Source organism: Hemibagrus wyckioides, linkage group LG12 (genome assembly GCF_019097595.1).
Source record: "Hemibagrus wyckioides isolate EC202008001 linkage group LG12, SWU_Hwy_1.0, whole genome shotgun sequence".
Classification (NCBI taxonomy): Eukaryota; Metazoa; Chordata; class Actinopteri; order Siluriformes; family Bagridae; genus Hemibagrus; species Hemibagrus wyckioides.
The window spans coordinates 12,006,943-12,031,049 of NC_080721.1; the positions used below are offsets into that span (position 1 = coordinate 12,006,943).

Consider the following 24,107-nt stretch of genomic DNA (forward strand, 5'->3'; position numbering starts at 1 on the left):
AAAGAAAGAAAGAAAGAAAGAAAGAAAGAAAGAAAGAAAGAAAGAAAGAAAGAAAGATTTAATTCCTAAATCTTGTGCACATTTCTGCATTGGTACATTTTGTATTTTAATTTTTAATTAATTTTTAAAATGTTTTAGTGGTTTATTTACAAGTAAGAGCCACTAGACTGCAATCTGACTTTTTATTTTTTATTGTAAATTATTTTTTAATAAAAATCGTTTCTGAATTTCTTCATTGTCGCTCGGTCACATTTGTATTTAAATAATATTTTTCATAGGTTTAGATATTTAGGCCAAATCATTTTTTAACGAAAGTTTGAATACTTCATGAAATGTAGCCTTTTATTCTAAAAGTGTCTGGCTTAGTTTGTGTTTATTAATTTATTATTTATTTATTTTTGTGGGGGATTAAGATAATCAAAAACAGTCAATAATATTTACTCTAAGGTGACTAGCTTAAAAAAATACATTCGAGATGATTTTAATCATTTTGAAAAATACTAAAAAACAGTTTGGAAAATGAGCAGTAGCAATAATAATAATAATAATAATAATAATAATAATAATAATAATAATAATAAATGTCTCGGTTAAATAAACAGTAAGCTAACCGCTAGCGAACGCTACGTGACCGGTCCCAGCTAGTTTTGAATACTGATGATTTTTGTAAAACTCAAATTCCATCTGTTTTTAGAAAAGAAAAATGTTTTAAAATGGTCTGAAAATCATCTAAAAGTAATGAAACTCCCGATTTCATTTGCATGTTGTTAAATAAAAACCTTAAAGTCTGACGTATCTAAGGAAGCTAAATAATGCTGAGGTCGCATCCCCATCGGAGCCGTGCTCCCTGCTTAGGCGCGCTACACAAGTGGACAGAATAGTGATGCCGACGCCCTATCTAGTGCACTAGGCTGCGGAGGAGTGCGGTATTTGCGATACGGCGCGCTGCTTGTCGCTGCGATTTGAACTGAATGTCGGCCTGTTGACTCTGCAACCTCGGAAATAAATTTTTTTTTACGCCTGAATAACGCGTGAGGACCTAAAACAACACTCCCTTACGACTCAGCCACGGTTTGTTCGCCGACGCGTCCCGTTTTCCGACCCCGCACCTCACGCACTGTGGAGAAAATAAACGCATTATTTTTGCGGGATGAGTGCAGAATTCACGTCCACTTTACTTACCTGCGCGGATCAACCAGACTTGAACCGGAAGCGCTGCAGCATCCTGCGCTGCGATTGGACGATGACTGGAAAAGCCGCGCGCTGATTGGCTGGTCCGGGTTTGTTTTGTACAGATGACCGTCGGGGGGTGAAGTAAATAAAGTGTAGTAACTTTGCGAGAGTTTTTAATTTAATGGCGTCTTGTCGAGTGATAAGGAGAAGGGTGTATATGAACAAGGCATGTTTTTAGAAAAGGGTGGAGAAGGTCGAGTTCACAAACGCATATAAACAATATCAATATTTCAGCATGTGTGTGTATTTTTTTTTTGTTATGTTGTTAATTAGTTTCATTAATTAGGATCTGTCCAATCGTGCAAGAGGATTTCTTATACACGATTTTGATCTGCTTCAGTCACTGCAGTTTACTGGAGGAGTTCTGTTTGCTGCACTGAAGCTCAAAAGCAGTGGTGGCTCAAGTGGTAAAGCTCTGGGTCGTTGACCAGAAGATCAGGATTCACTGCCACGACGCCACATTTGGGCCCTTGAGCATGGCCCCCCATCCCACCCTGCTCCAGGGGTGCTGCATCGTGGCTGACCCTACCCTCTGACCCCCAACCCTCCACAGATGGGATATGAGAAGAAAGAATTTAGTAATGTATGTGACAAAGACTTAACTTATTCCAGACTGAGGCCTCCTGTAAGCTAAAACCTGGAATGTGAACCACCACATCAGCAATTTAGTTCAAAGTAATTTATTACGTCTTCAATTCTTAAAATATACATAGACAAGCGTTTACCCTAAGACAAAAACAACTGGATATTTAATCAACACACAAACCGTAGGAAAGCAAGGATTTCTAAGATACTTTCTGCAAAAGGAAAAAAAAAAAAAATCATGTGCATTGTCGAATAAAAGCACCACATCTTTAAGAAGTTCCACATCTCCACCCTGAATCTTACCAGTGCGTACAGTAGGAGAGTTTCCTCCTCCTCTCCCTCCTCAAGCAGCTCCATCAGTGAGTACTAAACTACGAGCGTGCAGAATTTCTGTGGGGATTAAAATCGTCCAGTGTCCACCTTGCAGCACGTGTGAGTAAGGAGTCTGACATTAAAGTGGAAAGAAGGAAAGTTAAAATACTTGAGCTGCTCCAGATTAAAAAAAAAAAAACACAAAACATCTGTTTTGTCTCATCATCTCTTATTAAAACCTTTGGAGCTGGTTGTTTTCCAACATTTCCTTTCGACTCCATTAATAGATGATATTAAACATTTCTCTCTCTGTCTAATTCAGTTACAGATAAATACTTTGCTTCCTCTCTACCCTCTAACCCGAGTTAGAAAACCTGTTCGGGGAAAAAGAAAAAACGAAAGCTCCCGGTGTGATTCGCTCTCATCCGCGGCTCCAAGTGCTGAAAAAGGGGAGAGGAATCAACGGACTTGCAACTCTTACACAGGTCTTTATTTCGATTAAATGAGAATAAAAGGAACACAAAAGGCCTAGGCATTAAGACAGAACTTTTCCATGAAGGTCTGTGGTTTGCGTTCTTTTGTTATTTTTTCCCCCTCTTCTTTTTCTTCTCCGTTATCTTCAATCTGTCTCCACTGGTGATTATGGAGAGAGGGCTGGATCTCTGCGGTACGGATGGAGGACAGTTATTGTGGGTTTTTTTTAGACAGTAAAATCCCCCATGCTCATTTGTGGATGAAGACCGGATGAGGAGGAGTCACCCAGCGATAAGGCATAATGACAGGGATGGGGAGCAAAATAAAATTAAAAACATGGGGGAAAAAAAAAGCCACAGTAAAACAGAAAAATAAAAAATACAGAAATGAGGAGGTACTGTATTAGCAGCAGTTTGTTTTTCCTTTTTTATTCTTCTTCTTCTTCTTCTCCTTCCTCTGGTTTGTGTCTTTTATTCTGGTTTTTTTTTTCTTGTCTCTGTATGAACTGGGTAGCCCCAGGGTTGGCATAACTATGTGTGGTGTTGGAGTTCAGACGGAAGTGTTACAGGACCTCGTCGCTCTCCGTGGTGTGGAGTTGCGTGTCGTCGGCGTCCGTCATGCTGCTCTCCTGCGACTCCTCCATCTCCGCTGTAACACACGACAATAAGGGGAGGTTTACACACCTCTCTCAGAGAGCATGTTATTACAGAGGGATGACGCTACACACAAGACAGCAGAAAAATAAAAATGGACTCGAAACAAGCAACTGAAATTTCAAATCACATCAAATCTCCTAAACGCAACATGTGCTGCATCACACAACTCCAACTGACCGGACATGGCTGTAGAAAGAACATTGTTCATAATCACTCTCTCTGGTGTTTATAATCATTTATAATCCCACTCTCTCTGGTGTTTATAATCATTTATAATCCCACTCTCTCTAGTGTTTATAATCATTTATAATCCCACTCTCTCTGGTGTTTATAATCATTTATAATCCCACTCTCTCTGGTGTTTATAATCATTTATAATCCCACTCTCTCTGGTGTTTATAATCATTTATAATCCCACTCTCTCTGGTGTTTATAATCATTTATAATCCCACTCTCTCTGGTGTTTATAATCATTTATAATCCCACTCTCTCTGGTGTTTATAATCATTTATAATCCCACTCTGGTGTTTATAATCATTTATAATCCCACTCTCTCTGGTGTTTATAATCATTTATAATCCCACTCTGGTGTTTATAATCATTTATAATCCCACTCTCTCTGGTGTTTATAATTATTTATAATCCCACTCTGGTGTTTATAATCATTTATAATCCCACTCTCTGGTGTTTATAATCATTTATAATCACACACTCTGGTGTTAAAGGAGGAGTTATAACTGCAGTTACAGGTGTAAAGCAACACTTTATATTCACAAACACATCAAAATCATCAACTCTAATTGTTCTATAAATGAAGACTAATCACTGCCCGTTCCTGAGAGGTCTAACTACCTGTCTGACTCAAACATCTGAGTTTAGAGAAAACACCACCTGCTAGAATCTCGTTCCTCCTGTAGGAATTCTATACTACTGCTCTCAGAATGCGACTCAGTTATACACTATGCTGCCAAAAGTTTTGGGATGCCCCTCCAAATCATTGAATTCAGGTGTTGGGCTCGGCCCCTTAGTTCCAGTGAAAGGAACCAGTGACCAAAGCAAGGTCCATAAAGACATGGATGAGTGAGTTTGGTGTGTGTTCTGTATGCGTTCATGTACGTGGTTCTTCGTGCTAAATGATGCTTACTGGAGTAGTAGAGGTAGTCATCGGGGGTGATGGGCTCCTCATCGTCGGGGAGGTAACGCTTGTCTATGGCCTCTTTGATCTGATTGTTGGCTCCTTTTGGGTCCAGGTCCATGGCCCATGAAAAATTCATCAGAGCCAAGTGTGTCTGACCGAGCTTCTTATAGACCTGCAGAGAAGAGTGAACATTAACAATCACACGGATATTAAGCAGACATCGTTATCACTGCACACCGTGATTACACGTCTACACGCGTCTCTTCTTACCTTTCCTATTAAAAAGTAAACAAGTGACTCTTTGGGGACTATCTGCTTCAGTTCCTCCAGCTCCTGCAGAGCCGCCTACAGAGAGGAAAAAGACCGCGGGCATGAAACCGGTCACCTCTCACGTCAGGAATGTTTGTAGGATTCCCACCCAACACATTTAAGTAAAACAAATAAACAATAAGCCAGATCCCTACCTTGTATTTTTCATTTGCAAAGAGAATAGACGCCTTGTGAAATCTGCATAGTGGGTTTCTAGGGTCAATGCTGATTGCTCTGTTCAGGGTCTCTAAAGCGTGGTCTGATTTTTTCAGTGCGTGCTGAACCTGAGAGAGTGAGAGTGAGAGAGAGAGAGAGAGAGAGAGAGAGGGATGAGAGAGAGAGTTTTACATTTTCAATTTCAGTACTTTATTGGCACCAAAATGTTTAGATTATATAAATATTATATAAAAACTATTTTATTGCCAAAGCATCTATACAGAAAGGAATAGAGATAAAAAGAAGGTTGTAACACACACTGCCAGTGTAATACAAAAGTGTAAGGGTTACAACAATTATCTACATACACCAATCAGGCATAACATTATGACCACCTGCTTAATATTGTGTTGATCCCCCGTTTGCTGCCAAAACAGCCCTGACCCATCAAGGCTTGGACTCCACTAAATCGCTATAGGTCTTCTGTGGTATCCGACACCAAGTTGTTAGCAGCAGATCCATTAAGCCCTGTAAGTTGCGAGGTGGGGCCTCCATGGGTCCCACCTCACAGCATACAGGACTTAAGGGACACTTACCAGACTTAAAGGACACTTTTGATACATACTGACCACTGCAGACCGGGAACACCCCACAAGAGCTGCAGCTTTGGAGATGCTCTGATCAAAAGTAGGTAGATCTTATTATTTGAAATCCACCATCATACTATTCCAGGTAATTTCCCATGAAGAGTAAATCCCATTCCCAGTCACTCTGAGGTAAAGAGGTACACTCACCACGCCAATGTGACACAGGAGTACGGAGTTCTGAGGGTTAATGCTTAAAGCCTTCTTAAAATGAATCTCAGCCAGGTTAAACTTCTCCTGCTTGTAGTAGATCATTCCCAAGCCATACCTGGTGAAAAGGAGGGTCGAGCATGTTAAATATAAATTATAGCTGCTGGGTTAATATTATTGTGTCGTAATGTCATTAGACAAACAGCAGCAACAATGTTTTAGGTTGAAAATATCCTCTTCCTCGTTATGTTTGTCGTTAACAGTCGTACCAGGCGTTGTAGTGGCGCTTGTTGAGGCGAATGGCGTTGCGGAAGCAGCCCAGCGCTTTCTCCAGCTCCTCGGTGAGCGCCAGCTCGTGCCCCAGCAGCGTGTAGGCGTATTCGAAGCTTGGGTCCACCTGTATGGCCCGCGTGAAGAACTTAATGGCGATGTCGTGCTCCCGCTGCAGACTGAAACAGTTTCCAGCTACACACCAGGGCTGTGGGTTGACCAAAAAAAAAAAAAAAACAACAGTTATACATGCGCTTTTATTTTTTAACATTGATTATACTGCTGTTAAACCTGCGGGGTCACCTCTGGTGAGTTTTTGTCCATGTCAGTTAGGTCTTTAGAGAGCGCAGAGAGGGCCACGTCTTTCTGTAAGTGCCATAGTGTAGTAGAGTAGATCGCCATCCCCTCCACCCGGTAGCTCTCGATGCGCCGCACCTCTGAGAAAATCCTCTCCGCCTGCCCACGGAAACGGGAGATTTATTAATTATGAATGCGCTTCATTACGTTGAAAGGATTCAGGGATTTTGGTTCTTTGGATAGAATCCAAGAGACTATCATCTTCACTAATCATATGCCTTCACTAAACTTGAAACAGGAAGTAGCCTGACAATTAGAACCTATCACTTTACTCAGAATGCTGTGCCGAAAGCAGGTTTGTTACTGTATGTATTACAATTTCTGATAATATATACACATGTACAGAGATTAGCAAGTGTCATGCTGACTGATTATTAAAAAGCTAAATTAAGCCGTGGAACTCGATGGTCATCTAAGATCACTGAGGTGGACGTGACTGATTATCAGCAGCAGGTTTATCTGTACGCCTTATTCTCACCTGCATGTACTCTGCCAGTTCGAAGTGGGCACGGCCGATCTGACCGAGAACCCAGCCGGTGTTGTAGTGGTGTGCGGGCAGCTGGCTGAGGATGCTGATGGCCTCCCTGCAGTTATACGAGCACAGCGCTAGGTAACCCCGCCCGATGTCCCGCATCAGCGACATCAACCCATCTGCAACACAACATATTCCAGCAAGATTTGCAATCGCTTTTATAGTATGTTATTGTTTCCATTTCAGAGAAGGCTTCAGACAATCTCAGACTCATGATAAAGTGATGAAGGTTCAGGTAAGGGCATGAGGAGGAGTTTCTGGAGGACATGAAAAACTACATTTTTATTATTATTACATTTCCAAAGAACGAGAAAAAAGGACAGCTTAACAGCTACCATAATGTGAGTCATGTTTCAATGATGCTACAGTAATGTTACATTTTCCATCAAATAAATAAATTCTAAGCTTTGTAAAAGGAAAAACACAGAGATAATATACAGAGAGATGACAATCCAGTTCAAAGTGGTAACAGGGACTCCAGTGATTTTAATGTAACGGTAATAAACATCAATAGAGTTTTATTCCATCCTTCAAGTATTTTAAAGCACAGGTCAGCCATTAATGAATAAAAATGTACTTTACATCAAAACCTATCATCAGTATAATGTGATTAGGTGGGTGATGGGTCAGATTCTTTTTAAATGCAGTCATTAGTAGGCGATAAATAGCTAAAAAGCTTGACAGAAATCGTTTTTTTGTTGTTCTGCAGCAGTGGTGTGAGTGTACCTGCGGCAGCTTTCTGCAGAGTGAAGGCCTGAAACTGCGGTGAGCTGATGTTGCCCTTCCCCTCAGCTATGGAGGAGTCCAACTTCAGGATCTCGATGCTCTCGTTCAGGCTGGACGGGGTGATTCCCCCCTTTCCTGTTTTTGTCTTGGTCTTCCTGTTGGGTATCTTGGTGGGAAACTTCATTTTTAATTTCTTGCTGTTCTCCTGTGGGGAGAAAATAGGCCAGGGAAAAAGGGAGAGTTAAAAAAGGGACACAAAAAATAGCTAGTCTCTGGTCTGGTGAGCTAACTTCAGGTAAATGATACGATAAAACAACCACTACAGAACAGCTACAGGAGCCATGATTAGTTCAAGCCAAGTTTAACGAACTCCTTTGGGATTAACCGTTAACACCGTTATCCCAAGGATTGATTACTATCCTATTTTGGTAATCTTCCTCACTCAGGGTGCTGGAATAGACACGAGTAATTTTCCAGCACCCTGAGTCCAAATTCATTCTGCCAGTTTGTTTTCATTTATTCCTAACACTCTTTGCTTGTACCTGTGTAAAGCACTGTGTATGAAGCGTGCTGTATTCATGAACCTGCTTTTCCTTATTGTTACCCCCCCACCACCACCAACCGAGCTGAAGTACTTTGCTAGTCAACGCCCCTTCAAAAGATTATTAAACGGTCACTAAGTTTGTTGAGGTAAATATTGAAATAGCCCGAATATGATGTTAAAATGTTTAGAAGGACTGTGTTGTGATGTTTTGTCCCTCAGTCTGTGTGTGAGAGAGTGTAGTGGAGGAGGACTGTACCTTGGCAGTGGAGCTGGCGCTGGTGAAAAGCCTGGAGCTCCGTCGGGGCTGCACGTTGGGTGGAGCAGCTATGGTGGGACTCAGCACTTGAGGTGTAGTGCTGCACAAATCACATACACCGATCAGGCATAACATTACGACCACATGCCTAATATTGTGTTGCCCTGACCCGTCCTGCACTGTGTATCCTGACCCCTTTCTATCAGAACCAGCATTAACTTCTTCAGCAATTTGAGCAACAGTAGCTCGTCTGTTCGATTGGATCACACGGGCCAGCCTTCTCTCCCGACGTCCATCAAAGAGCCTTGACCGCACATGACCCTTTCACCGGTTCACTACTGTTCCTTCCATCAACCACTGTTGATAAATACCTACCACTGCAGACCGGGAACATAGCTCTCAAACTATATTTGCTAGCCTTTAGTGTAAGCCTAAATCAGGAGACGTAATACAAATACGCAATATATTCAACCGCACTTAGGGTAATGGGAAAACCTCTGTAGCTATGAGCTTTAATGTTAGCCAGATTTTACTGATGTTTTTAAATGCCTACCTGGTCTGTGGTGCCGTGGTCTGCGTCTGGTTAAACGGATTGGGAATAACCTCTCTGCTGTTTCCGCTTTGTGCGAACACTGACTTGGTCCCCACCTGACTGATTCTGCTGACCGTCTGTCAAACAAATAGGAATGATGTTACACGGTGGTACGTAAAGCTTACACTTAAGGCGACACACTCGAGCAGATAGACTCAAACGCAAATTAAAGTAAGAACCTTCTTTGGTGGGCCAGGTGGTGGAGGTGGCTCCATCCCCGTCCCACTGTGACTGTAATTCTGCAGATATGTGGGGTCTCCCGGGCTCGGCTCCAGGGGCAAGATGCCAAAACTGGACACAAGGTGAGAAACATGAGAAGGACTGTAACAACGTTATTGTCTGAAATTGTTTGTTTTCTTTTGGACAGATTTGGGCAGTCTGTGTATAGTTTCTTTTCTAACTGAAATTGAAGACTCATTGTCAGATCTACACTCTATTGCCACAAGTACTGGGACACCCCTCCAAATCACTGAATTCTGGCGATGCTCATCAGGGGTTGGACTCGGACCCTTAGTTCCAGTGAAAGGAACTCTTAATGCTCCAGCTTCATACCAAACATTTTGGACAATTTCATGCTCTTTGTGGGAACAGTTTGGGGATGACCCCTTCCTGTTCCAACATGACTGCACACCAGTGACCAAAGCAAGGTCCATAAAGACATGGATGAGTGAGTTTGGTGTGGAGGAACTTGACTGGCCTGCACAGAGTCCTGACCTCAACCCCATAGAACACCTTTGGGATGAATTAGAGCGGAGACCTTCTCGTCCAACATCAGTGTCTGACCTCACAAATGCACTTCTAGAAGAATGGTCAAAAATTCCCATAAACACACTCCTAAACCTTGTGGAAAGCCTTCCCAGAAGAGTTGAAGCTGTTATAGCTGTAAAGGGCGGGACAACTCCATATTACATTCATGTGCAGGTAAAGACAGACGTCCCAAAACTATTGGCAATATAGTTTACTACCTAGATAAACATAACAGCATGACACAGGACACAAAGTACGAAAACGTGATTTTCTATGGTTATAGAACAGGTAATTAGAAAAGTAAATAGAAATATGTGAAAAAATGGTTTGTATACTGGGCAAAAAAAAAACATTGCTCCTTTGATAATGAAAGTAATGGTAGCCAGTAGCCATTGTCCATTAGCACTCATTTATAAAAAGGTAGTTAGTGCTGCAAGCAAGTGCAGCTCTCTATTTGACAAGGAACACATTTAAATTAAATTATTACAACATTAATAATCCAAAGGAACCTAATCCATTAGTAGTGATGGCTGGTGAACACGTGCACTTGTGTGTACCTGGGCGTGAGAGGGCTCAGCGTGGCCGTGCCTCCCAGCAGACAGCGGCCGCTCTTGGGTTTATTCTGCACCTGCTTGGACAGCAGAGACCCGCCTGTGCTTAGAGGCGCAGAATCGGGCGAGATGACCGACGAGTCGATGTAAGACATGGACGAGTCTGTGTTTAGAGACGAGTACTTCGAGTTGGACGACTCCAGATTGAGCCGGTTCAGTTCCTATCGGGAGAAAGGAAGAAATTAATACGACGTGATGCTGTGAGGCAAGAGTCTCCGCCCACTTTCAGACACACTGTGTTTCATACATTTGTTATTAAGAAACATTCATTTTTGATTGGTTGGCAGGTGTTAATTCTGTGGGATTTTTTTTTTTTAACAATTAGCTCTATAATGATTTAGACACTCCTCCATTCCTGCCCATGTTCACAAAGCTCCACCCCCAGGATCTACAGTGGCCTGTGAAGTGAAGAGACTATAAAATGATTGACAGTTTTCTCAGTCACTTGTGCTGAGGCCACGGTTTAAACATTTATTAAGTAACGTTCTTCATATGTTCCAGCTCATTTATATATATAAAAAATAAAATAAAATCCTGAACATTGCACCTTTAAAATCCGTGCTAAAGGTCAGAACGCCTGCAGAATAAAAATAACAGGACACCGTGTTCTTTGGCTCAGTGATTATTTTCCGATATCGGGATGCCTTTTTTTTGGCCGCCGTCTCTCGCATATGGGGCCGGCGTGTGCATATGGCATACCAGCGTGTCCTGGGGCGTCTCCATGAGGACAGAGTCGATTTGCCTGTGAGTCGTGTTGTGGCTGGGAGTGTGAGCTGGGCTCATGGGGAAAGTGGGGGCGCCTCCTCCACTGCCCCCGCTGAAGCTCTGCAAAGACGTTAACTTGAAGATCTGCTCTGGGTCTGGTCGCTCACCTGAACACACACACACACACACACAATGAAAAGGATGCACAAATGGTGGCTTCTGATCATAATCAAATGCCAGTTCTGTAATCAGCTTTAACACTGATTATTAATGAATTAATTATGTTCATATCCATCCTCTAACACTAATAATTAAATGAAGATCTTGACAAATAATCACTGTACTTAAAAAAAAAAAACAGGTAGTAGACTGACCGATCTGACACAGAGACTCGAAGGGCGACCAGAGGAAAGGGTTCTCGCTCAAACTCTTTTGATAACATTCGGCTCCTTTTGCCAAGCGATCGGTTTTACTGCAAAACATGAAAGCAGAAGCGTTAGCATGAACCAGACAAACGCATTAAACATGAAACAGGAGAGGTGAACATGAACAGAGCGCAAGAGATATCTGTAACGTATCCTGAGCACTATGGATAATAAAGAAACTTGTGACTTTTTGTGTCGTGTTTGATAGAAGTTAACTCCTCCACACACGAGAGAAACTTAAAAGAGCAAAAAAAACTGTCTTTCTGTGTGGAAAGAGAATATTCTCCATCCCCTGTCAATCAGAGAGACACTAGCCGGTCGTGAGCTCATGTATGAGGAAGAGGGCAGACTGTCCTTTCCTCTGAGGGTGTTAAAGATGAGGCGGGAGAGCTTCACGTGTCTCAGAGTTAACCTTCATCCTCCCAGGTCACCCAATTGGTGGATTAGAAAAAGTTAAAACTGTGTTTACTGCTGTTTGGATACAACTACAGAAAATCTTGTTTTATTGTTTGTGAGGTTTCTTTTGTTTCGGACATTCGGCGGTTTATAAATAACAACCTGAGAGTGCTGTGTTAATAAATAAATAAATGAAAATGAATGGTGCCTTGTCAAAAGTGAGTTTACGGAAATAAGAGATGAAGAGAAATTCATCACATTAATCAAAAAGCTGGGAACAAAATCAATGAGTTTAAAACGTGCCATAAAACACGTCATTTGAAAATGTATTTTTCTCCACAGGTTCTCATGGTGTTTGTCGACGAACAAGAAACTTCTGAGATAATTTAACAGGCTGAGGATGTGGGTTAAGCATGTGCGAGTGTGAATAATCCAGCAGGGCGAAGGCGGCGCTCACACACCAGTAGATTTGCCCGAGCAGCGCCAGCGTGAAACAGGACGAGTCTCCGAATTCGGTGACGATGTCGTCCTGGCTCTTCTGTTTATTCAGCACACCACCTGTGAGGATCTGCTCACCCTCCGCCAGCCTGAGAAAGGAAAACACACACACACCAGTAAGAGCACAGTTATCGACGGTTGGCAGAGAAATATTCAGCACAAACACAGTCCATCAGATTATATTGTGCTGCTGTGTGTCATAACACACTAAAATATTCACAGCGAAACAATTTGCAAGCCTGAAGATAAACTGCGGAGTTTGAATCAGAGTGAAACTGACACTTCTGTGGTTTGTTCTGGTGTCACACTAAACCAGAAACAAAAGTATTGGGACGCCCCTCCAAATCAGTGAATTCAGGTGTTGGGCTCGGTCACTGAGTTCCAGTGAAAGGAACTCTTAATGCTTCAGCTTCATACCAAGACATTTTGGACAATTTCATGCTTTGTGGGAACAGTTTGGGGATGACCCCTTCCTGTTCCAACATGACTGCACACCAGTGACCAAAGCAAGGTCCATAAAGACATGGATGAGTTTGGTGTGGAGGAACTTCACAGAGTCCTGACCTCAACCCCATAGAACACCTTTGGGATGAATTAGAGTGGAGACTGTGAGCCAGACCTTCTCGTCCAACATCAGTGTCTGACCTCACAAATGCGCTTCTAGAGGAATGGTCAAAAATTCCCATAAACACACTCCTAAACCTTGTGGAAAGAAGTGTTAAGAGTTCCCTTCACTGTTACTGAACCCCTGAATTCAATGATCTGGAGGGGTGCAATATAGTGTATATAAATTTTTTAAATTAGAATGAGTTAGAAGTAAAAGTTTGGTGTTTGTTCTAGGACATTACATCATACATCTCTCTCTCTCTCACACACACACACACACACTTACTTGCTGAGCTCCACACAGCATTTAGCGAGGAGGTATTTGCACTGTGGCGTGGTGCAGCTGTGTCCTTTGAGGAGGTGATAGGCTTTGTAGGCTTTTCCCGAGCGGTAGTAACACGTGGCCAGGAGGAAGAGCGCCTCCTCAGAGTGCACTGACGGGAAGGAGCAAAAACACAAAGGTTAAAAACTCACAGTAAATCATGAGGAATTAGTAAACGGGGAGATCTGGACCATGGGACAGAATTCTAGCTTTTTTTTGTCGTATCTTCCCACATGTAATGATGTCAGCTTCAGTGCAGCTTCACATCAGACATTTTGGGTCATCACTCCCTATAATACAACAAAACAGTACAAAATATTCACCTACACTCACTTTACATTAAAACTCAGAGGTGCAGTTTACTCTTTGGATTTGACTCACAGTCACTCCCTCACTCCCGCTTTCTCTCCCTGCCTCCCTCTCCCTCACTCCCGCTTTCTCTCCCTGCCTCCCTCTCCCTCACTCCCGCTTTCTCTCCCTGCCTCCCTCTCCCTCACTCCCGCTTTCTCTCCCTGCCTCCCTCTCCCTCACTCCCGCTTTCTCTCCCTGCCTCCCTCTCCCTCACTCCCGCTTTCTCTCCCTGCCTCCCTCTCCCTCACTCCCGCTTTCTCTCCCTGCCTCCCTCTCCCTCACTCCCGCTTTCTCTCCCTGCCTCCCTCTCCCTCACTCCCGCTTTCTCTCCCTGCCTCCCTCTCCCTCACTCCCGCTTTCTCTCCCTGCCTCCCTCTCCCTCACTCCCGCTTTCTCTCCCTGCCTCCCTCTCCCTCACTCCCGCTTTCTCTCCCTGCCTCCCTCTCCCTCACTCCCGCTTTCTCTCCCTGCCTCCCTCTCCCTCACTCCCGCTTTCTCTCCCTGCCTCCCTCTCCCTCACTCCCGCTTTCTCTCCCTGCCTCCCTCTCCCTCACTCCCGCTTTCTCTCCCTGCCTCCCTCTCCCTCACTCCCGCTTTCTCTCCCTGCCTCCCTCTCCCTCACTCCCGCTTTCTCTCCCTGCCTCCCTCTCCCTCACTCCCGCTTTCTCTCCCTGCCTCCCTCTCCCTCACTCCCGCTTTCTCTCCCTGCCTCCCTCTCCCTCACTCCCGCTTTCTCTCCCTGCCTCCCTCTCCCTCACTCCCGCTTTCTCTCACTTGCTTACACTTTCTCTCACTGCCTCACTCTCTCTCACTCACGCTTTCTCTCACTTGCTTACACTTTCTCTCACTGCCTCACTCTCTCTCACTTGCTTACACTTTCTCCTCACTGCCTCACTCTCTCTCTCACATGCTTTCTCTCTCTCACTCTGCTGCTTTAGCTCTGTCTCTTCACATAGACACAACTTTATTGTCATTGCAAAGTACAGGTACATAGCAACGAAATGCAGCTCTACTTAATAATGATAAACCTTCAAATCCACTCAGTGTCATTAACATGACGTTCAGCACCACTGCACTCGATGGCACCTGCACTTCAGGCTTGAGCTAGAGGAACTTCCTCTAACTTCATTACAAACTGCCTAACAAAAGCCTTTATTTATTCTCTTTTTTTTTTAATACCTTACGATATTTTTTAACCTCACATAAACAATCATCATCTCCACAAACATCACATCAGGAGTCTCAAAGCCATTTCCACAATTCCACCCGTTCAGTGAAATTCTGGGGTTTGCCTAAACTTAACACGGCCATCTTAGAGTCGATTACATCCTTGAAAATAATGAAAGCTGTAAAAACAACAGACAGCATGATGAAGATAACAGCGGCACCGTATCGCTTCTTCATTCCCGATAACGAAACCTTCAGCATCAGCCAACGCGCACACACCCATTTCCATGTTATATTTTTTATTTATCATTTTTGGAAGCATTTCACTTGTAAAAACAATCCCATTACTATAATAAAGTCTAAAGTAGAAATAAAATAAAAATCTGCCCTAACAGAAAATACATAATCATCTCCATGATGTACGAAAATATTTCTAAATCCGATTCCGGTCTTTTCCATTCAGATTAAAGACGTTCATAACCATTTTATCCCCAGCCAGATATCCTGTGTTGTTTTATTGAGCGTTCAGCATTAAAGATTAATCAAATAAAACATCTACACTAAACAGACGTGAAAAGTTCCAAATTTACGATAAACTAGTTTAAAGATCTCGCTGAAATCCGTGACGTTGCCGTTAAACATCGGCACACATCAGAATAAAAACATCCACCTCGTCCTCTCACCCGGATAGTCTATGGCGCTGGATGTTTCTGGAGAAGCGAAAGGAGGTTTCAGAGCATGAAGAGAAAGATTTCGGGCCTTACCTTCAGCGTAGAGCCTCTCAGCCAGAAACACGGCGTCTCGGTAGGCATAGTGGTTTAAAGCGTGCCAGACAGCAGCCTGGAAATAAAATAAACAAGAACACCACAGAGCAAACATCACCACAGGATCTCATTCTCAACCGTTCGAGCTGAACAACATGGACACCGCTGTGTTTGAGCTAAAGCTAACGCGTGTATATACAGCATGTTGAAGGTAAAAGCAGAATTGCTGCGTTTACGGCGAGCGGCCATGGTGATTTAACGTCGCTTGCTGAACTTGGGGGTGAGGAGGCCCGTCCCGAGTCCTGATGGTTTCTTTCTTAATACAGGTTTTGACCACCTTAATCATTTGTCAACGAACTAAACCTAAAAAGACACAGACACAGCTCCTGATGGTTTCATGCCTGAATCAGAAAGAGGAAATGTTAAAAAGCATAAGCAGTGAGGAAGCTGAATCAGAGAAAATAATAATAATAAAGTTCCACTCTGAACGTGTTACTTATTAATTATAACTAACCAAGATTTATGAGTTTGAACATTTTTCACTGATGCATTAGTCTATTTTCAATTCCGACATTACCCACAATGCCGTTCTACCTTTAGATTTAACCCTCGCTTCATCTCTCTCTCTCTCTCTCTCTCTCTCTCTCTCGAAAGCAATGCGGCGGTGCTTTATCCTTCAGTCGGTCCATTTCATCTCATCTGTACACTTTGCTCAAACACATCAGCTCATCTTTCATGCTAATCAACTCGAAGATCGCTAACTAGCCGAGCAGAGTTTACTGCAACCCTGAACAAATTCGTCATGCAACCGCACTGCATTCTGGGAAGACCGAAATCTGGACTGGATTTCTCATTAGTACGACACAGTGTGGTGGCATTGACAAAACCTTGATACGTGCCTCAGTGCAATTGCTAACATCTCACAGGAATAACAAAGATATAGACTCAAGCAACTGCCTTGAATCAGTCAATTAAAGACGCAGGAATGCCAGTCTGTGGCTTCATCACGTTTTGTCTTGAATACCGAGAACCAAAACCATCACCAGACTCCAATACATTCAAAGCTGGAGTCTTCCCCTGCTCCTCTCATCCACTCACATTACACCCATCTTCTCATCATAAATCTCCTGACTTCCTGGATCATCAGGGTTTCAGCACTAAATCCTTCGTTTGACCTTTAAATCCCTCCATAACCTCGCTCCTCCTCATCTAACTGAGCTCCTCTGTCCTCGCATCCCAACACGTTTCCTCTTCTCCACCTTCATCGCTCCAAAAGGCCGGGAATTCACTCCTACAGCAGCTTGGAAATATCACGACTGTCAACAACAGTACATTTATTTCTTCAGTGCTGCATATAAGAGCTGAAATATTTATTGCTCTTTTTTCCTCCCCATCACGCCCTCCCACTTTTTCTCATTTCCGTCCTGCTATATTGATCTGTGGTCGTTTGCCACATTTGTTTATTGTCTGTTTGCTTATCAGTGTTCTCACCTCGATGTCTATTAGAATGTGAAATGTCCTTGAGCTGTTGAAAGGCACTATAGAGCCAAAAGTTTTGGGACACCCCTCAAAATCATTGAGTTCAGGTGTTGTTTTTCAGGGGTTGGACTCGGCCTCTTAGTTGCAGTGAAAAGAACTCTTAATGCTTCAGCTTCATACCAAGACATTTTGGATAATTTCATGCATCTTTGTGGAAACAGGTTGGTGGATGACCCCTTCCTGTTCCAACATGACTGCACACCAGTGCACAAAAAAGGTCCATAAAGACATGTCTCACACTCCGCTCTAATTCATCTCAAAGGTGTCCTATGGGGTTGAGGTCAGGACTCTGTGCAGGCCAGTCAAGTTCCTCCACACCAAACTCGCTCATCCATGTCTTTATGGACCTTGCTTTGGTCACTGGTGTGCAGTCATGTTGGAACAGGAAGGGGTCATCCCCAAACTGTTCCCACAAAGCATGAAATTGTCCAAAATGTCTTGGTATGAACCTGAAGCATTAAGAGTTCCTTTCACTGGAACTAAGGGACCGAGCCCAACCCCTGAATTCAATGATTTGGAGGGGTGTCCCAAAACTTTTGGCAATATAGTATGTATGTGTTTTGTTATTATTGATTATCAATGAAGATCCTTTAACGGTAGACCTACAAGAAAGATTCAAGAAAACGACCACGTTCTGGTAACATCAATCGACGTGAAAGAAGAAAACAGAGTCACTTAAACAAACATTTACGCTTGAGCTGATGAGAATTTTGTTTTGTTTTTCCCCCCAGTCAGTTTGCATGTACAGTGTGTATTCGCTTCTGACGTGTTTGTAGCTGTTCAGAGAGTCCGCCGTCCTCTCAGCATCGGTGGATATAAATTTCCAGATGAGAAATTTCATGTCAAATCCGTTCTTTTAGGATTTTACCCTTTTTTTTTGTTGCTCTGGAGGTCTGTCTCACTCTGACCTTGTAAAATCCATACTTCTGGGAAATGTCCAGGACTTGTACATCTTGTTAAATGCCCAAGCTCACACTTATTTTCGGCTCTATGCCATGGACACGGGCTGGTGTGATTTAAAACCTTAATGATATCATCCATCCAGCAAAAAACGAAATAAAATAAACCTTCTGATGTTCAGACAGCGAACCTACAGCAGACTAAACATGACTGACCCTAATCTGACATTTCAGCACTTCACTTATGTGTATCAGTGCATAATAGATGCAGATACATCTTGGTTTATATATATATATATATATATATATATATATATATATATATATATATATATATATATATATATATATATATATATATATAAAATACCTTGCAAATGAGATATGAATAAATAATCAGCTCTGGCGTTGACTGTGGGCTTGTTTTCTTCAGTCGACATGACAGCAGTATAACTCACAACATAACCGGTTACTGGTATCAAAATAGTGCTGGTTAGCGAGCGCGAGGACTAGTTCAGTGCATCACAACCTGTTAACTCACCCACTCTGAACTATTACTGAATAAATGTCTTTAAACTCAATGAAAACGCAGTCATCCCTCGCAAGTGGCGTAACCTTGTTGTTATTGTTATTAGTTTCCTGGTGATCCTAGACAACTGCAAAACTGAGTTATGACCAATGTGATTTCGAAACGTTTCAATATTTAGCGGAACATTTAAAGAAAATAAGCTTTAACGTCACCTAGCTAACTAAACATGCTAACGTTAGCGTCAATTCAGTCATTCGCTATGATTAGTTAGCGTGACTGAAACAACTATTCAGTGTCAACAGGGTTTAGGTCGGTAAAGAGGCTAGTGATATTTATAAACCTGTGTTTTCGTCACTGAAAGTTATTCCGTGTCAGAGCGAAGACAACTCGAAGCTTTGACGTTTAAATTAGCTTAGCTCGCCGCGGCTAGGCCTGAACACCAGCACCGGTGCAGAGTAATAAAACATCCCGGCAGGCGAATGCGACTTTCCCGTCAAGATTAAACGTCGCTTTTGGACCGAATGTGTAGTTCGTTTACCTGGACAGGTTCCTGCAACACCGTCATTCCGGACCCAGGCTCCTTCCTTCCTTCCTTCCTTCCTTCCTTCCTACCTTCCTCTCTCTCTCACTCTCTCTCTCCCCCCTTCTGCTTCTCCTCTTTCTCCTATCTCCTTTCTAGTTCACTACAGGCCAGAAGTAGCTAGCAAACTGAAGCTAGCATCAGAGATTTGAACACACTGACCGTTATCGGCGGCACGAAGTTATACGGAAACAGCCGATTCAAATCAGTCAGTTACGGAAAAAGCCGAGCGATGGCGTAAAACGCCGAAGTTCAGTCTCTATTGATTAAATAGAAAATCAAGGAATTTATGGTTTGTTTACTATTCATTAATAACGTAAATAGCTTGAATTACGTACATATAACCCACTATGTTGATTTGACAGTATCACATAATTGCTGCAGATTTGTCAGCTGCACATGCAGCAGTACCACATCCCAAAGGCTCTCTAGTGGTTCCAGAACTGTAGATTAAGTTTCCTGTCACTGAGATGACATGAACAGAATGAGGACCTCTGCATAGATCATCCGTTTCAAAATTTAACACTGTTGTGAGATGCTTTTCCACTCACCATGGTTGTACAGAGTTACAGATTTATGCGTTAGCTTCTGTCATTCTGACCACTTTCTACTGACCTCTTATCAGCATGGCGTTTCCACCTGTAGATGTGCTGCTCACACCATCACCATCTTCTTCTTTCAGGTTTTCCCTTCAGGGGTCTCCACAGCAAATCATCTCTCTCCACCTATCCCTATCTTCTGCATCCTCAACACTTGCAACCACTAGCTTCATATCCTCATTTATTACATCTATATACCTCCTCTTTGGCCTTCCTCTTTGCCTCCTGCCTGGCAGCCCCATGTCCATCAGCATACTGACTGGAAATAAATTCTATTCTATCTAAATAGAGCACAAAAACAACACCTACAGTCTGAAGCATGTGAAGATATTTATAAGTGTGGGTGTGTATTTGATCTGCAGATGTATATCTGCATTCGAGTTCATATTTCACTGTAAGTCAACACCAGATTATGTGTATCTATGAAGTATTTAGAGGCTTTTCTGTACACTTTTCATACACACACACTAGAGGGCACTGTTAGGGTAAGTAATCTGAGAAGTGATTCATGACTTTTATTTATTTTATTATAAGGTTTCACCTTCGGTTCTCTCTAAATCCTGAACCAAACTCAACATCAGGTTCACAAATATATATATATATTCAAACAGTCAAACAGTTCAAATGACTGTAAAATGAAACATACACATAATGAAGTAGATTCTTTCGATCAGTGAATATCTTTAGAATAAATGAATAAGCGTGTTCATATCATTCTGAATAACTAGATAAAAAACAATATCCAATTAATACAGGAAAGTGAAAAAAAGTGCAAGTAAGAAGGAAGTAAAAGATCGTACGAGAACACAAAGCAAAAAGACTTCCTTCTTAATGCTGAAATATAAAATCTTAGTTAAACAAAGGAACAGTTAATGTATAAACATTCATAAAGCACATGTCATTAAACACTAAAGCAGCGTGTATCGCTTTATACGTTCAGTGCTTTTGCACCCAAGACGGGATTTTTTTACCCATGACATATCATTACATAAACACTGACTTTATTTTTTAGTAATTAGTAGGTGTATAAACAGACATCTGGTTATGGGAGTGAGAGGTTAACAGCAGTTAAAGTTTCACTGGTTTGTGGAAGAGGAAACTCGCTACTCGATCTTAAAGACGGTGTGGAACTCGCGCTCGAATATCTCACTCAGTCTGGCTCCCATCTCCCCAAACTCATTATCCTGCAGAGAGAGAGAGAGAGAGAGAGAGAGAGAGAAAGGGGGGTGAGGGGGAGGTAGTAAGTTGATTTGCTTGTAACTTTTAAAATAGTCCATTTCTATGTAATTATTCAAACATAACAGTGAGAGAAGAGAAGAGAAGATATAAAGAGAGAAGAGAAGATATAAAGAGAGAAGAGAAGATATAAAGAGAGAAGAGAAGAGAAGAGTAGTGAAGATATAAAGAGAGAAGAGAAGAGAAGAGAAGAGAAGAGAAGAGAAGAGAAGAGAAGAGAAGAGAAGAGAAGAGAAGAGAAGAGAAGAGAAGAGAAGAGACATTGGGATGTTCATCAGGGACATATGAGTGTGGTGGTCAGGGTCATATGAGTGTGGTGGTCAGGGGACATATAAGTGTGGTGGTCAGGGGACATATAAGTGTGGTGGTCAGGGGACATATAAGTGTGGTGGTCAGGGGACATATGAGTGTGGTGGTCAGGGGACATATGAGTGTGGTGGTCAGGGGACATATAAGTGTGGTGGTCAGGGGACATATAAGTGTGGTGGTCAGGGGACATATAAGTGTGGTGGTCAGGGGACATATAAGTGTGGTGGTCAGGGACATATAAGTGTGGTGGTCAGGGGACATATAAGTGTGGTGGTCAGGGGACATATAAGTGTGGTGGTCAGGGGACATATAAGTGTGGTGGTCAGGGGACATATAAGTGTGGTGGTCAGGGGACATATAAGTGTGGTGGTCAGGGGACATATGAGTGTGGTGGTCAGGGGACATATGAGTGTGGTGGTCAGGGTACTGAAATTGGACACATGGTGTCATGTAGAAGGCTGAGATTTACACTCCTACTGTTCAACAGTGATGCTTCCAGGAAACTAGACTGAAACACGAGGCTGGAGTTTCTATTTTTAAATGTTTTCAAATCGAATGGTGCGGTCACAGCTTTCTCCAAACTCTTAGACAGAAAACATCTGCTGGAGATTGAGCTGAATGCGTGCTTATACTGTACCACACACACACACACACACACACACACACACACCCTGTTCGTGTCTCACCTCATTGAAAATGCGGCAGTTCTGAAAGATGAGTCTGACGTCTCCTACGAACTCTCTCACTGTTCTATACTCCTTATTGTGCAGTTTGTTCGTGACCTGGTCCAGCCACATGGGCTTAGAGATCACCCTGGTGTACCTTGGGATCTGCACAAGGACACACAAGATCATGCTGTGTATTATTATTATATCCAAATATTGAATAACGTGTATACACTGATCAGCCATAACATTATGACCAGGTGAAGTGAATAAGACTGATGATCTCCTCATCATGGCACCTGTTAGTGGGTGGGATATATTTGGCAGCAGGTGAACATTTTGTCCTCAAAGTTGATGTGTTAGAAGCAGGAAAAATGGACAAGTGTAAGGATTTTGACCAAATTGTGATGGCTAGACCACTGGATCAGAGCATCTCCAAAACTGCAGTTCTTGTGGGGTGTGCCCAGTCTGCAGTGGTCAGTATCTATTAAAAGTGGTCCAAGGAAGGAACAGTGGTGAACCGGTGACAGGGTCATGGACGGTCAAGGCTCATTGATGGACGTGGGGAGAGAAGGCTGGCCCGTGTGATCCGATCCAACAGACGAGCTACTGTTGCTCAAACTGCTGAAGAAGTTAATGCTGGTTCTGATAGAAAGTGGTCAGAATACACAGTGCAGGACGGGTCAGGGCTGTTTGGGCAGCACCAACACATTATTAGGCAGGTGGTCATAATGTAACGCCTGGTCAGTGTAAACACTTAGTCAAACTATGACACATTCTGTCAGTAATCTGAAAAAAACTAATACAAAGGGGAAAAAATGGAGATGTGAAAATAACATGAAGAAAATCTTACTGTTTCAGAGGGATCCTGAGTGAACACACACAGCGAGTCCTCCTTATACAAATTCAACAGCAAATACTCACAGCGCTGACGAAAGGAGATAGACACATGATCAGAAACAGAGCCGTGTGTGTGTGTGTGTGAGTGTGTGTGTGTGTGTGTGTGTGAGTGTGTGTGTGTGTGTGTTTACGTACCAAAATGTTTCCAGAAACAAGACTCTTCAAAACTCCTTCAATGGTCATGGGAATCCACAATCGCTCGTTAGTTTTTAACACACAGAAGGTGCACAACCAATTGCTCCTACACACACACACACACACACACGAACACGAACACACACACACACACACGAACATGAACACACACACACACACACAAACACGAACACGAACACACACACACACACACGAACATGAACACACACACACACAAACACGAACACACACACACACAAACACGAACACACACACACACACACGAACATGAACACACACACACACACACACACGAACACGAACACACACACACACACACGAACATGAACACACACACACACGAACACACACACACACACGAACACGAACACACACACACACACACACGAACATGAACACACACGAACACGAACACACACACACACACGAACACACACACACACACACACACACGAACATGAACACACACACACACACACACGAACACACACACACACACACACGAACATGAACACACACACACACACACACGAACACGAACACACACACACACACACGAACACGAACACACACACACACACACGAACATGAACACACACACACACGAACACACACACACACACACGAACATGAACACACACACACACGAACACACACACACACGAACACACACACACACACGAACATGAACACACACGAACACGAACACACACACACACACACGAACATGAACACACACACACACACGAACACGAACACACACACACACACACACGAACACGAACACACACACACACACACACGAACACGAACACGAACACACACACACACACACACACACACACGAACATGAACACACACACACACACACACGAACACGAACACACACACACACACACACACACACACGAACACGAACACACACACACACACGAACACGAACACACACACACGAACACGAACACACACACACACACACGAACATGAACACACACACACACACACACACGAACACGAACACGAACACACACACACGAACATGAACACACACACACACGAACACACACACACACACACACGAACACGAACACACACACACACACACACACACACAGAACACACACACACACACACACACACACACGAACATGAACACACACACACACGAA

At 43.0% G+C, this 24,107-nt stretch overlaps 2 protein-coding genes across 3 annotated transcripts in view; both read right to left on the reverse strand.

Moving 5' to 3' along the window:
- Positions 1 to 1,897: 1,897 nt before the first annotated feature.
- Positions 1,898 to 19,197, reverse strand: cdc27 (cell division cycle 27). Its single transcript, XM_058405001.1, has 19 exons — positions 19,032 to 19,197; positions 15,527 to 15,602; positions 13,209 to 13,356; positions 12,280 to 12,405; positions 11,372 to 11,469; positions 10,992 to 11,164; positions 10,239 to 10,453; positions 9,114 to 9,225; positions 8,896 to 9,011; positions 8,343 to 8,442; positions 7,543 to 7,747; positions 6,763 to 6,935; positions 6,231 to 6,383; positions 5,927 to 6,135; positions 5,658 to 5,775; positions 4,863 to 4,991; positions 4,669 to 4,743; positions 4,405 to 4,570; positions 1,898 to 3,252 (listed from the first exon to the last, which is right to left on the reverse strand). The coding sequence occupies exons 1-19, from the start codon at positions 19,056 to 19,058 to the stop codon at positions 3,167 to 3,169; spliced, it is 2,505 nt and encodes an 834-aa protein (XP_058260984.1). The 5' UTR covers positions 19,059 to 19,197; the 3' UTR covers positions 1,898 to 3,166.
- Positions 19,198 to 20,184: 987 nt separating this feature from the next.
- LOC131362381 (nuclear body protein SP140-like protein) overlaps positions 20,185 to 24,107 on the reverse strand; it is a 13,416-nt gene continuing 9,493 nt past the window's right edge. For both annotated transcript variants that reach the window (XM_058404295.1, XM_058404294.1), the window contains exons 13-16: positions 22,918 to 23,023; positions 22,736 to 22,810; positions 21,904 to 22,047; positions 20,185 to 20,856 (exon numbers count right to left, since the gene is read on the reverse strand). In XM_058404295.1, coding sequence (XP_058260278.1) covers positions 20,776 to 20,856; positions 21,904 to 22,047; positions 22,736 to 22,810; positions 22,918 to 23,023 — 406 coding nt within the window. In that variant the 3' untranslated portion in view covers positions 20,185 to 20,775. The remainder of the gene's footprint in view (positions 20,857 to 21,903; positions 22,048 to 22,735; positions 22,811 to 22,917; positions 23,024 to 24,107) is intronic.